This window comes from Dysidea avara, chromosome 10 (genome assembly GCF_963678975.1).
Source record: "Dysidea avara chromosome 10, odDysAvar1.4, whole genome shotgun sequence".
NCBI classification, from domain to species: Eukaryota; Metazoa; Porifera; class Demospongiae; order Dictyoceratida; family Dysideidae; genus Dysidea; species Dysidea avara.
In genome coordinates, this window is record NC_089281.1 from 6,863,776 (window position 1) to 6,877,667 (window position 13,892).

Sequence of the window (13,892 nt, forward strand, 5' to 3'; positions counted from 1 at the left end):
ATATATATGAAGGGAAATCTCATTATACAGCAAAAATAGGCTAGAAACTTGTTCTACTATAATGTAGTAAGTGTGCTTGTCACTTGCTTTTCCACTTATTGTTTACCTTTTAGAGAACCTTTTGTGACAAACCCAACATTTCATGGACAACATTTCTTTTCTTTATGAAGTAAGCTTCAAACTTTCTGCTGTATTTCTTGGCATCATCCTCTGATAAATGAAAGGAATGTAGGATGTCATCTGTTTCATTGCTCATTGCATAAACTAAAGCACTGACTTGGTCTTGTCACCTTTGCTAGCAAGGCCTGATGCTTGAAGAAACCTCTTGAAGTGACGGATCCATCTTGGCCTTTCGTCTGGTTTTTGGAAAGTGAATGTCTCTGGTGGGGATCACTGAAACATTGCCATAGCTGTTGCTGCATCACCATTAGCTTCTGATGCCATGTCGGATGCACAGAGGGTTCACATAGTTTGTTTTATAATAGAGTCAAAATAATTATATTATTGTACACACATTTATAGTTGTCATACAATATTATGACATGTCTACTTGTACATCTATTACAACTAGGAATGTAAGTACAGTTAATAGTACGTACTACTACCCTATTGACATCAACAGATTACTAAGGGCATGCGTAAAAATTGTAGATATGTTAGAAAGAATCCCTGGGAGTGTGCTCACTAGGCTCATAATATGGTCGAACATGTAGGACACAATTAGTCATGTGCACAAGTGTGTCAACGTTGAGACAGACTAGCCATCATTTAGAGCTAAGAAAACATTTCTTTCTGCTCTAGAGAGGTGGTAAAGTATAAGCATAGACTTTTAGAAGGCCTTTGATAATCATTATAGTGACACAAAACCTGTTGTTGCTGTGATTGTCAAGTATTGATTGACAGACATTTGTATAGTATTGTAATTTAATATTTCATCACTTATTGCTGTAAATTATATGCACATATGTGTTTCTAATACTGTAAGACAGACCATAGTGAGAACACATGTTGTAGCTTCCTTCAGCGCTCCTGTGTTCTACGAGCAATCTACCGCTATACTTCAAAGTGATTTGGCATGGTTTAAAGATTCTCAGATATGGGTACACTTTCTTTCATAGAAAACATGATTGCACACCCGCATCAAAATTGAGGGAGTGGCTGATGAAAAAATGGTAATCTATTTTGGCTGGCCTAAAGCTGAAAAGGTGTCTGTCTGTCTGTCCATCCACGATCAAGCTAACTCTCCAACATTTGTACCAATCAACCTAAAACTTGTTGCTCATTTATCCCCATCAGCCTGGTATCTGCAAGTTTGTTTTTTTTTAATTTTCCTGCATGTTTTGTTTGAGTGGAAAAAGCGCCATTGTTATACTTCTGTGTACAAGATTTTCAGACACAGTTACTTTGCAGTTGATAAGATATCCATGTACTGCTGTGGTTGGCATTAAAAGGCACACCCATTGGCGGGAATACATGGCGATCTCTTCTTCTAGATTGTTGCTTTGGTATAAAACAATTATTCATTATTCAACCACATACTACGACCACAACAATTGGCCAGCGATTCGGTTCATATTCTACCAGCCAATTCTCTACGTCATGTAGCATGTTCTAACTTCTATGGAACTAAATTCCCCTTAAAATTTGGTAACTTTTGTAGGACAGTATAAAATTACAATACAGAAAAACAATTACCTTGAAGTCATGTTGCTATGCCAATAGTAATGATGTCAGATGCATGTGATGTGTTGAACTATTCCATGGTGGAAGAAACAAAAAAAAAAAGTGACATTCTATGCTCTAGAATGGATTCACAATTAAGCTAAATAGAGCACAACAGTGAGATTTCTCTGCAATGTCCTTGTACTCTGAACTGGGATGTATCTCACAGCTAGTATTTTAAGCACAATGCCACTATTTCAAAGTACAAAAGACATACTATAATAGGTGTCTTTTAAGTGCAGTAACACACTTTTAGTATAGTTTCATTGTCTGTACACCTGCGTTTCATAATGGTCCCATAGCATGTAAACTGACCTGGATAATCAGGACACCTTGATGATCAGGTTATCCCGAGATGTTACACAGGTCTCACTGTAGTGGTGAAATTAGTTTGAATAGGTATAATCTACCTGTTATAGTCGAGTCTAGTAAATATTTTAATATATTTTACAGGTTGACATAAATACTACACACCCAATACACAATGGCTACCATAGAACTGAAAAGAGTCACAGATCATGCCACATGTCCTGTGTGCTTACAGCTATACAAATGTCCTAAAGTATTGCCATGTCAGCACTCTTACTGTCAAGAATGCCTCATCAAGTTAGAGAAAGGTAAAAAGATCACATGTCCCAGCCAAAGGAGTGAAAGATTTCCCTACCAATTTTACACTCACTCATCTATTTGATGACTTCTTCCTGAGACGACAAGACAGAGGCAAAGTGAACTGTGAAGTTTGTGTAGAGAAAGACCCAGTTACTTCATTCTGTGTTACTTGTTCATGTGCCAGACATGTCAGACCTTCCACAAGCGCAGCAGGGACACACACCAACATGTCATTGTCTACCTATAGAGGAGCCTAGTCAACCTAAAGCTGCTCAACCTCAGAAGACACTTCCCAATTGTCCAGATCATGACCTTGAGTTGAAGTTTTATTGTGACACTTGTGAGAGGTTGGTGTGTGTCTACTGTACCATGAATGAACACGCTCAACACTCTCATGGTGCTATCAAGAAAATGGCTGCCAAACACAGAGAACAACTGAAGAAAACCACTGCCCCACTGAATGACATGATCACTAAATTGTCACAGGCTCATGACAACATCACTGACACAAAGGAGAGAGTGTTACAACAACATAAAACTGTTGACAAAGACATTGATCAGTTCTTTGACAATGTGATACAGAAGGTAGAGCAGCAACGTCAACAACTGAAACAAGAACTTCACAACAAAGTTAGTGGGAAAGTAAAGCTGTTGACATCACAATTAGAAGAGGTGGAGAGTGTCAAGGCTCATGTAATGAGTGTGAATGAGTTGGCTAGTAAAGTGGAGGAGAGCTGTGATGATGAGATGTTGTCTGGAGAGAAACAGTTAGTACATCATGTCCATGAAGTGACTGACACTTACTACAAAACTTACTTGGTTCCCAAAGAAATTGACAGTTCTTATTTTGTACCATGTGACCCCAAGCCATTTCCGCAATTTGGCCATGTTCATACTAAAGAGTATCCCCCACAATGTGAAGCTGATATTCCTGTGGTTGTACAAAACAAACCAGTTGAGTTCACTATCATTACTAAAGATCTCAAGGGAATTCCCCTCACCAGTGGAGGAGGTGTGGTCAAGGTGCAGTTAGATAGTGGGAGGGGCAACGTCCAATCAGTGACAGTGAAGGACAACAATAATGGAAGATACACAGGATCCTTCAACATTGAACTGGTGGGACATTATCAACTATCAGTGACCATTGGAGGACAGCACATTAAGGGAAGTCCCCTTTCCTTCATTGCCTCAATAGACTACTCCAAATTGAGCAGGTCCGACAAAGTCATCAATGATAATGGTAAGATGGGTACACCTTGGGGAGTGGCTTTTAGTAGTAACCATCACTGGGCAGTAGCTGACTGGATCAATCACTGTGTTTACATATTTAATGAACAAGATCAACTGGTGAGGAAGATTGGCAGTCGTGGTGATGGTGCTGGGGAGTTCAATGGACCACGTGGAGTGTCATTTGATGATGATAATTTCTTGTATGTAGTGGATGATAACAATCACAGGGTACAGAAATTTGATCTCACTGGCCACTATATTCTCCATTTTGGAAGGAAGGGATCAAGTGACAAGGAACTGAATAGTCCAGTTGGTATCACAGTCCATCACAACAAGGTGTACATTGCTGATCGTTATAATCATCGTATTTCAGTATATCAAACAGATGGTACCTACTGCTTCTCATTTGGGTCACAAGGTGATGGACCTGGTCAGTTCCGGTACCCACGGGATGTTGTTGTCACACATGACAACACTTTATTAGTGGCTGATAGTGAAGGTCACTGTATCCAGTCATTTCAACTTGATGGTACCTTCATCCACAAATTTGGCACCTTTGGCAGTGATAAGGGTCAAATGAACTTTCCATCATCTATCGCTGTTGATCCTAATGGGTTTATCTTAGTGACAGAGAAAAACAACCACCGAGTATCAATCTTTGACAAAAACTACAACTACATTCACTCCTTTGGCTCCAAGGGAACTGGTAACAATCAATTTCATCTTCCTCATGGCATAGCTATTGCTCCTAATGGAAGTGTGATGGGAAAAATAAGAGGATTGTAATATACTAGCGTGCTAGCGTGTTATGGAATTTATTGTACTGATTGGCTAGCTTCTTGACTGTTTTTAGAAATTTTACAATGAATTTATTTTTAATACATGCAAGCACTGCATGGAATCATAACAATTATGAACTATGTTGATGACTGTTTTTATGATTTGCAAAATGATGCAAATCAATGCAAGCTGGAATTATTATACATTTATCAACATCTTCACTGTAATAATTTGATAAAGCCATGAAAACACTAAAAGGTTGTAGAATTAAATTATGCTTTCTTAGGTGGTGGAAAAGTACATTCAACATCACCATGAGAGTTCCAAATCTTGTAGACTTGTGATTGACATTCTCGACCTGAAATACACATGTCATGGTATTGCACCAAATTGCTAGATATCTTTCCACTAACTCATCTGGAGCTTGTACTTGGCCTGCGGGAAAAGTGATATTGATTTCTGATCAATACTACAGCCACTGAACATGTAGTCTGATAGTTTGAAGTGTACCTTTAGTAGAATGTTAATATCAACCAAACAATTAGAATATAGCTACTATACATACTTCAGCATAAGAGTTTAGTCCAACACAAAATGGATCTACTACAACGCCTTCTGGTACTGGTGGAATTACTTCAGGAAAATGTACCGTAGCTTGTAAGAACAACTCTAGACTCTTGGTAGGAAATTTCTGGCCTATAAATACCAATGAATTGTAAATAAGTATAAATAGTGAAATACAATTCCCACTGACCAATGTTCCAAATAATCTTATATTTGTCTTGTGATAAAGAAAGTTGTACTGAGGCTGGAGAGATGTTGTCCACTCTTTCAATAGGACCTCTTACAAGTGTACAATAAGTATCATTAGCTACCACAAAGTGTATCACAAACCTGTGATAAAATGGTAATTGGACTTCACACTTCTCAAAACTGTTCTTGACATTTTGATCCAGTTTAAGTTGCAGTAAAAGTTTAAGACTTGAATCACCCTAGAACAATTGTGTAATACAACTACCCTCACTGTGTAGGACCAAGTTACCTTCATCTGGTAGAAACCTCTAATGGGTAAAAATGTCAAATCTGATATAGTATAACTACATAAGGTAAATTGTTCTGGTAGAGTTGAGAAACGTAATTTGCGGCTTAGCATGGGTGTAGCAGTGGCAATACCAGGACCCTACAGAGAGTACAGGTATATAGAGCAAAGTGTTGCTTCATTACCTGCATCATTATGGGGTTTGTGTCAGCAGATGTAACACAGGAGTGGATTACAAAGTTATCCAGAGGTGGGCAACCTGGAGGCACTGCCAATGTGAGCTGTACATCTGGACATCCATCCAACTCGGCCTAACATAATACATGTAAGCACACACACCCACACACACACACACACACACACACACACACACACACACACATGGCATGACTTAAGGTTGACAAATCAACACAAGAAGCAAGTTGGAGGATAAAACTACTATAGGTTGAACAATATAAAGTAGTTTATTGACGAATTAAGTTTGACAAATTTCCTTCGATTACCAAAATTCTGTTTTTTTATGGTACATGATCACACCAATCTAGGAACACCAGGACACCTGTGCACTACTATTAGTGTCAGTGTGGGCAAAGGCAGGATTAGTACCCCACAGGAAGGTAGGCTTTTAACAGATCCTTATTTTGTGAAAAAAATATCTTGCTCAAGTCAACAATAATAGCAACTGGGCATTACCTTGTGATTACTAGGTCAATTCATTATGCACACACTCAGACATGACACTATTCAATGTATAGAAATGACAATACCTTGCATATGACAGATCCAAACACTTCTCCATCATCTGGTATGTTGGGATTATCATATTGCATTGTGTTTACTTCTTCTCTGATGTGTAAAATCAACCTTGACACTCCCTTGTGTACAACAGGTCTCCAGGCTGGTACCTGTAGTGATATAGAAAACTGAAAATATACCTTCACACATACGTAGATGTACAAAATGCATGCACACAATTTACATACTAAGTTTATTTACACAGTATTTCTAATAGAGCACACATACAAGTTACTAAAAGTACTGTGTGTCTGTTAACCTTTTGTCGAGGCATTGGTCCCTGAGGGTAGCCATTAACCATCAACAACTTTGTGTTGCTAACACTGTTGTCAAGGAGTGATCCAAATGGAGCAACCACACACAAATATTGGTATAGCTCCATCATCTTGTAGTGAGACTGCAAGTGTATACAGCAAACAAATGAGAATAGCTAACAGTAGACATTTAATGTCACTGGATTTAGCCAAATCACAAATCAACAATTTCAAGATAGGTGGTTTCAAATAGTGAGCAGCATGCATACGCCACTTTTCCTGCACCATAGCAGCTTGTTGAGTTCCAACATGGTGGGCACCAGCTAGGCTTCAAAATGGATGCTTAAAACCAGTCTTGTGTAGTTTAAGGAATATGCTGCATTGGTAGTATAGCAACATTGTGTTCATTGTGTGATTTGAAGTGGTTTTGTAAAATCTAGTCACAAATGTGATTCCAATACTAACCTGGCTAATGGCTTCAGTGTTGGTGCCTATCAGTTCTGCAATACCCTCCAACAATGACAATGCTACTGGGTCTGTGGAGTTGGGGGTGGGGCTCAAATGAACTTTCAACAACAAAAGAAACTCACATTTCTAGCACATCTAACTTGTCTTCTACTGCAGATTCCACTAATGCAACTGCACAGAATATCAAATTGTTCTGAAATAAATACAGAACTAAAACAAGTACAACCATACCGTCACTTTACTTGTTCAATACAAACCACAGGCCATAACTTGCCGGAGCACAAATTATAAATTGGTTTCTGGTTGTGAATTGCACAGTCATCTCGTTCCTCAATAAACTAAGTGAGAAAAATTCTTGAAAGTATTACAACACCAGTTGAACATACTCACTTGTTCATCTGCTACACTGCATTTCTTCACTACTTCAGCAGCCACCACTGCATCATCTGGTAGAGGAAAGAATTTATCTGGATTAGATCCTTTAGCAAATTTTCCCCTTCTTTCTACTGTGGGAAATCGTCTAAACAGAAAACACACAACTTTTAATCAAGCATTACAAGCAACATACATACATGATATACTGTGTAATCATATGGTATCACAATGAGTACAGAAGCTATAGAATAAAATTGGAAATGCAAACTTTAATAGAACCCCTTGAAAATAGCATTTTCAGTCATTTTGTTTACTGCCAGGTTGAGAAAACAATTTGTTTCATGTGGCATTTTAATGGGCCATCATGTTGTAGCTGCAGGCTTTGCAGCCTTAGTTTTGTTGTCAAGGTCCAAAAAATCAGGTTCCAAAGGACTTTTTACATGCCTCCCCTTCTAAAATCACTTAGTACACATAAAACAAACCCCATAAGAAATTTGGTGCTTTTATCAAAAAGTGAATGATTATCGGGCGCTACACTACATGGTCTATTGTGTATTCATATGGTAACATTGCAATGAGTACAGAAGGATAGTACATCAATGAAACAGGTGTAAAATAAAATTGTTAATGTGATCGTTACAAGTGGTTTCATGGGATGACATGCTGCCACCACATGCCACAGCATAATATATGCTGTTGATGAACGATAAGGTCACATGATGCTGTCTATCATTTATTAATTACTAAGGTATCCTACTGTATAGCATATTGACATTTTAACTCTGGAAAGAAATCCCAAACCAGGAGGTGACTGGACTTGGATTCGTTAACTTTTCCTTCTGTCAAAATTTCCTACCATACAGTATCTGCTTTAGCTGTCACATTGCATGAATGTCTCATGCATTTGCTTATCACATATTGCCACTAGAGATGTTCAACTAAAGTACATAATATTGTAAGGTTGATATTATGATATTCATTGTGTATAAGTATAAAAACAAATTGTTTCATTCAACCGTCTTCTCATTGGTCATTAGCATCTAGATATATCAGTGGTAATTTTCATCAATGGTTGATGGACCTAGCTATAGCTGTGACACTAACTATGAAATCTTGAATATGCAGCAGCACATTATTCCCTTCAAATATTGTACACAATGACTGTTCTATTAGAGTGTTTGACTGTTGCTCTATTAGAGCATACATTGTTGATATTAAGGTATCAATAGCATTAAACAGTACTAGCTGCTTTCATATGCTTTTGCCAAATGTTACCATCACTGATGGTGCTGTCACACACTGTTACTCTGTTGCATAATAATACTAGCACATGCTACCACTGTTGCATGCTCCTTGTCCTTCCCTCCTAACTGTTGTGTTTGCTGTTTGAACTTGTCAATGTTTTAGCATGCTTACTTGTTTACTGAAGACACACTACTGCTGCAGTGTCTCTGCAAGTTTAATGCAAAGCATGATAACCTTGTTACCACTTTTCTGGCTAATACTGCCAATGAACTATGCAAACATGAAGTAGCACAGTTGCACAAATCAATTACTGTCTAACTTGTAGGCACTAGCTTCACACAGTTGACAAATTGCTGCTACTTGTAGCAGCTATTGTCATTACTGCTTTGCACTATGTAGCTGTGCAGTACAATTCCTGACAAATACTTCTCACTGCATGTAGTTTGCTAGCGAGAAAAACTATGGTTTTTTTTGCAACATCCACAGAGTAGTAGCTTTCTGTTCTGAATCATTTGAGCATCCTTGAAAATAAACTATAAACATCACAAAAAATTCATCTGTCGAGAAATTCTATCCATTTGGGGTTGAATCAGATTATATTGGATGACCCAGATTTATGTTCTGGGTCAGCCATCAGTAGGTTGTTAGCCAGAATACAAGTATCTTAATTAATTATAAGCTGCATAACAGCACTGTGTAGGTTTCAGATAGTCAGACACACATACAATACACGTCACAGTTACTGCCTATAAGGGCACATTGTCTGTGTGCATTATTCCCTGTCTTGCAATTGGCAATCAGGGGAAGCACCCACTCAGACCCTTTACTTCACCCTTCCAGGAAGTCCTGGCTACCCCCCGATATCTCATGCTGACCATACGATTAATCGCTGACCTTGAAAATAAAATGTTGTATCCTGGGGTGTCACTTTTCGTCCTTCTGATGACCCACAGTCCTCTAACACTCATTGTAGTGCGCTTTAATTGAAAGTAGTGGTGCGCACTATTTAATATTATCGTTACGATGTCTTTCATCGCCAAGCCACTCAGAGGTTAGTTATTAATAGTCCTACGCTACTATTAACGCTTTTACAATGCATAGGTTTGAATGTCAAAGCAAATGGATGTGTCCGGTAGTCTCGCGTAGCCAGACCGCTTTTTCTCCGTCACGGCGCTTATCGATTAGAGATTATAAGCGCCTACTCCGAAACTATTTCGGAGTAGGCGCTTATAACCTCTAATCGATAAGCGCCGTGACGGAGAAAAAGCGGTCTGGCCACGCGAGACTATGTGTCCGGTACTACAGATTTTTGGTAGGTCCACCCATAGATAATAGACTATGGTCCACCAGACCCAACCTCAAATATTCGACCAATCAAGTCAGAACAACCTGGAAGTAATGAACTGGTAGAGTAAAGTATCAATTATCGGACAATATGATGTTCGGACAGCTGCCATTCACTTCCTGGGAATCCTGCAGCTTTCGTTATTGTACCAAAAGGTAGGCTACAATAAGCAATAATTATCCTCCAATAATCAGCTTTGCATGATTAAAAGTTTAAGAGTTACAGCCAATAGTATGCTTAGTCCGATAAAATCTATGCTCGGATAAAACTATCAGTTGTCGGACTTTGATTTTTACTACCAGTAAACAATGTCCAATTTATTTCAAATTTGTATGCAATATACCTGTACTCATTAGCTATTAATGGCCAAAAAATGGTTTCGTTATCTTTAGCATAGAGGGAGTACGAGCCTTCCTATTTTTAGCGGTATTGTCGGACGCCCTCCGTTTTAATTTAGCCATGCCCACCAACAGAATTTGGATGCTTTTGCAACAAATGCACCAGTGCTAAACCACAGAAGAAGGTAAATAAATATATTTCAAGAGTAGAGGTGTGTTTTAAAGTTGATGTTCAGGATATTTCTATTGGAACGCAGTATTTTTGGCTCCTAAATGAAGGAGATGCACGCTAGGTGGAAAAATGAAATTACGAGGCACAACTTTCTGACCAACCACATTTGTTAGTCTTGGTTCCTCAATCGCGAATACCACCTAGAAATGAAAAGATATTCCATTTTCTACCTTCTATGGATGCACAAAGCAACATTTTCGTCCTTTTTGTTTCACCCATACAAGGTAGAGAAAGAAAAGCTTTTCAATTTCCGTGACAGTATTTGTGATAGGACACCAAGACTAGCATATGTAGGTGGTCAGAAGGTGGTTTTGCATAACTTCATTTTTCCACCTTGCGCGCATCTCCTTCATTTAGGAGTCAAAAATACTGCGTTCCAATGGAAATATCCTGAGTATCAACTTTAAAGCACACCTCTACTCTTGAGAGATATTTATTTACCTTCTTCTGTGGTTTAGCACTGGTGCATTTGTTGCAAAAGCATCCAAACTTTGTTGGTGGGCATGGCTAAATTAAAACGGAGGGCGTCCGACAATATCGCTAAAAATTGGGAGGCCCGTACTCCCTCTATGCTACAGATAACGAAACCATTTTTTGGCCATTAATAGCTAATGAGTACAGGTATATTTGCATACAAATTTGAAATAAATTGGACACTGTTTACTGGTAATAAAAATCAAAGTCCGACAACTGATAGTTTTATCCGAGCATAGATTTTATCGGACTAAGCATACTATTGGCTGTAACTCTTAAGCTTTTAATCACACAAAGCTGATTGTTGGAGGATAATTTTTGCTTATTGTAGCCTACCTTTTGGTACAACAACCTAAGCTGCAGGATTTCCAGGAAGTGGGTGGCAGCTGTCCGAACATCATATTGTCCGATAATTGATACTTTACTCTAAGCATATAATGTTAACTGCTGTGTTGATGCTGAAGCAGTAATAGACAGCATAAGTCTTGTGTGTCCAGACCCTATTTTCTTGGGGAGGCACTCAACAAAAGAACTGCACAATCCAGAATCAATAGGCCGACTCATTCTCGCGCGCTTAATTATTTTCATCATCATAGAACAACACATACTTACTGGAATGCCAAACATAACTGGTACCTCTATACAGTAGTTAAAGGACCCTCTGTATAAAGATACATTTAGCCTCTCTATAAAGGTCAGTTTTATAGACCTCTAGCTACTTATACAATTTACCTCTGTAGCATGTAGTATATTGTCAAGTGGCTGACAATCTTTTTAAGCTACCAATACTGCAAGATCGTGATACTTTCTAATAGAGCAGTCATGTAAAATGTAATGTTTAGTGTACAAAAATAGTATCATGAAATATAGTTTAAGGTGAACTGTGCATTTAGCAGAGTTTTCTTCTTTTTTTTTTTCAGAAGCCAGGCACAACATATGCACTTAGTACCTGCCTTTTTTTTGTCACCTACAACTTTACAAGGTGTTTAGCTCTAGTCCCATGTATCTTATTTACCCTATTGATTTCTTTTTCTAAGAGTTGCATTGATACCAGCCCTCATGCAAGAATATGTACTACACACTGGTATTGTAAGTGGGTTAGTACTGCTCACTTGACCCACTGACCCAAATAGTAATCCGGTTGGGACCCATATCTGACCTGGATGTGACCCAGTTTAATTAAAACAGAGGCATGTGCCTAGGGCTAGATTTTAAAAAGTCTTCCAGTCCCAGTTCCTCTGCATATAAAGGATTGCCTGCAAGAAATGAGTTGGTACCAAAGAATATTTTAACAGGTATTATTAATGATCGACAAGTGGGTGTGGCTCTACAGACAGCTACACTGCAACCATAAGTGGGCTCCCATGACATCAGGCTAGTTACCTATAGACACAGCAACACTCAATCCCAATAAGTGGGCGTGGCTCTATGTATCCCTATAACTACCAAAACCCATTCTCAAATGATGGACAGGAAGTTTCTTCTATATGTACAATTGCATGCATTTCCATCAATGAAATCAAGCTTGTAAATTTATAATCACATGTGATCCCATCCTAGTCAGCCCGGATATTCAATAAGTGGATGAGACCCACTTGACCTGGACAAAATGCAACCCAAGTGACCCAGATAATCTGGCACTTACAATGCCTATAGCTTGTAAGTGTGTTTGTGACCTCCTTTAGGAAGAACGACTAGTGGAGCTGAGGAAGCAGATCTATGAAATGAACCACGAGTTTTGGAAGGAGCAAAATACTAAATATGAAAAGGTGAGAGTAGCAGCAGTCTAAGAATAGCCATTTTGAAATGTAATGATTATGTGTGACAATACAGTCACAGTGTACAAAACTAAGCTTTGTTTGCAACGATATATCATACATAGAACATGTTGCTTTTTGTCTCAATGGACTATGTCATATTGTATCAAGACATTGCTATCTATACACACAACACATATGTCACTGAGCTGCATGCCCATTTCACCAGATTTAGATGTTAGAACTTCATACTGCTAAACTTGCCTACAAGTGATACACATGCATTACATATACTATAGCTAGTATTACCTTCTCCCCCCTAAAAGCAGTGTAGTTGTGGTCACTTATTTGAGTGCTGGCCAAGTGTACCCACATACATCTGTATTTGTATATGTATAGCCAATACTATATATTAAACATTCTTAGCTTTCTCTTGTGGATGACACAACCCTATGACCAAACCCACACAAAGCAAATGTAACTATACAATCTACTTATGCGACTCATTATATTGTAGGAGAAACACGAATTTATTGCACAAGAGCTCAAGAGGAAGGGTCAAGATGGAAAGACAGGTGTTAGACATCTGTGCTAATGACAGGTGCATATATACTGTATGTTCATCATATTCCTGTAGAGGCAAGACTTAATGCAGATGAGCTTTCCCCTTTCTACCAATCATTTTTGAGCAAATATTTCAGTATACAGTTTGAGTATTTCAAGTAAGACACTAACGTTTGTAAATTACTAAACGTTATTGTAATCATTTCAGGAAATGGCACCAATTAAACATCACTTATATAGTATTGTCAATTAGAACCAGTATTAGTAATGTGTTCAAGTATAAGAGAAAATGAATGGTTTGTATATATAGTATACAGTTTAAAATCACAGAAATGATTAAATTTAGATTTTTATGCTGCAAAATCACTCAGTCTGTCACATGCCACTTTTTTGACGTGGCCATTTAACTGAGTGACTTCACTAACTTGAAGCAGCGAGTATTAAGATGCAATGGAACTCTAACAGAGAAGTTTTACCTGTAGTCAATAATATTGCCAGTTAACTTAACACACTAGTCCTGCTCTCATACCATCCCCACTACTTAATACCACAAAACAAAGTGTTAGTGCATGTATGTCTGTCTGTGCATTTATGTGAATTGGATCTTCAATAACACATCACTTAGATCTATACCTTACTCCTATTTTGTTTTGTGCCATGATTAT

General features: G+C 38.2%; 3 protein-coding genes across 3 annotated transcripts; 2 read left to right on the forward strand and 1 right to left on the reverse strand.

The window, feature by feature from the left end:
* The first annotated feature begins 2,428 nt into the window (after positions 1-2,428).
* Positions 2,429-4,422, forward strand: LOC136267890 (E3 ubiquitin-protein ligase TRIM71-like). The gene has a single exon (XM_066063067.1). The coding sequence runs from the start codon at positions 2,518-2,520 to the stop codon at positions 4,345-4,347; it is 1,830 nt and encodes a 609-aa protein (XP_065919139.1). The 5' UTR covers positions 2,429-2,517; the 3' UTR covers positions 4,348-4,422.
* A 136-nt stretch (positions 4,423-4,558) lies between these two features.
* On the reverse strand, positions 4,559-9,686 carry LOC136267891 (AP-5 complex subunit mu-1-like). The gene is made up of 14 exons (XM_066063068.1): positions 9,412-9,686; positions 7,288-7,417; positions 7,140-7,235; positions 7,020-7,090; positions 6,895-6,965; positions 6,435-6,572; positions 6,148-6,285; positions 5,566-5,691; positions 5,384-5,521; positions 5,236-5,333; positions 5,096-5,184; positions 4,907-5,037; positions 4,755-4,851; positions 4,559-4,699 (listed from the first exon to the last, which is right to left on the reverse strand). Exons 6-14 carry the CDS (start codon positions 6,558-6,560, stop codon positions 4,614-4,616), a joined length of 1,029 nt encoding a protein of 342 aa, XP_065919140.1. The 5' UTR covers positions 6,561-6,572; positions 6,895-6,965; positions 7,020-7,090; positions 7,140-7,235; positions 7,288-7,417; positions 9,412-9,686; the 3' UTR covers positions 4,559-4,613.
* Positions 9,541-13,558, forward strand: LOC136268837 (cytochrome c oxidase assembly factor 8-like). Its single transcript, XM_066064301.1, has 7 exons — positions 9,541-9,568; positions 9,619-9,626; positions 9,846-9,923; positions 12,592-12,675; positions 13,181-13,238; positions 13,301-13,385; positions 13,436-13,558. The coding sequence occupies exons 1-7, from the start codon at positions 9,541-9,543 to the stop codon at positions 13,518-13,520; spliced, it is 426 nt and encodes a 141-aa protein (XP_065920373.1). The 3' UTR covers positions 13,521-13,558.
* The last annotated feature ends 334 nt before the right edge of the window (positions 13,559-13,892 follow it).

Excerpts from the sequence above, each read along its gene's own strand:
- LOC136267891 (XM_066063068.1), bottom strand. The coding sequence starts at position 6,560 with ATGATGGAGCTATACCAATATTTGTGTGTGGTTGCTCCATTTGGATCA. Across the intron at positions 5,522-5,565 it reads CAAACCCCATAATGATGCAG|GGTCCTGGTATTGCCACTGC; the intron begins GTAATGAAGCAA and ends TACTCTCTGTAG. Across the intron at positions 5,185-5,235 it reads CAATTACCATTTTATCACAG|AGGTCCTATTGAAAGAGTGG; the intron begins GTTTGTGATACA and ends TACACTTGTAAG.
- LOC136268837 (XM_066064301.1), top strand. The coding sequence starts at position 9,541 with ATGTCTTTCATCGCCAAGCCACTCAGAG. Across the intron at positions 12,676-13,180 it reads AAAATACTAAATATGAAAAG|GAGAAACACGAATTTATTGC; the intron begins GTGAGAGTAGCA and ends ATTATATTGTAG. Across the intron at positions 13,386-13,435 it reads ATACAGTTTGAGTATTTCAA|GAAATGGCACCAATTAAACA; the intron begins GTAAGACACTAA and ends TAATCATTTCAG.
- LOC136267890 (XM_066063067.1), top strand. The coding sequence starts at position 2,518 with ATGTCAGACCTTCCACAAGCGCAGCAGGGACACACACCAACATGTCAT.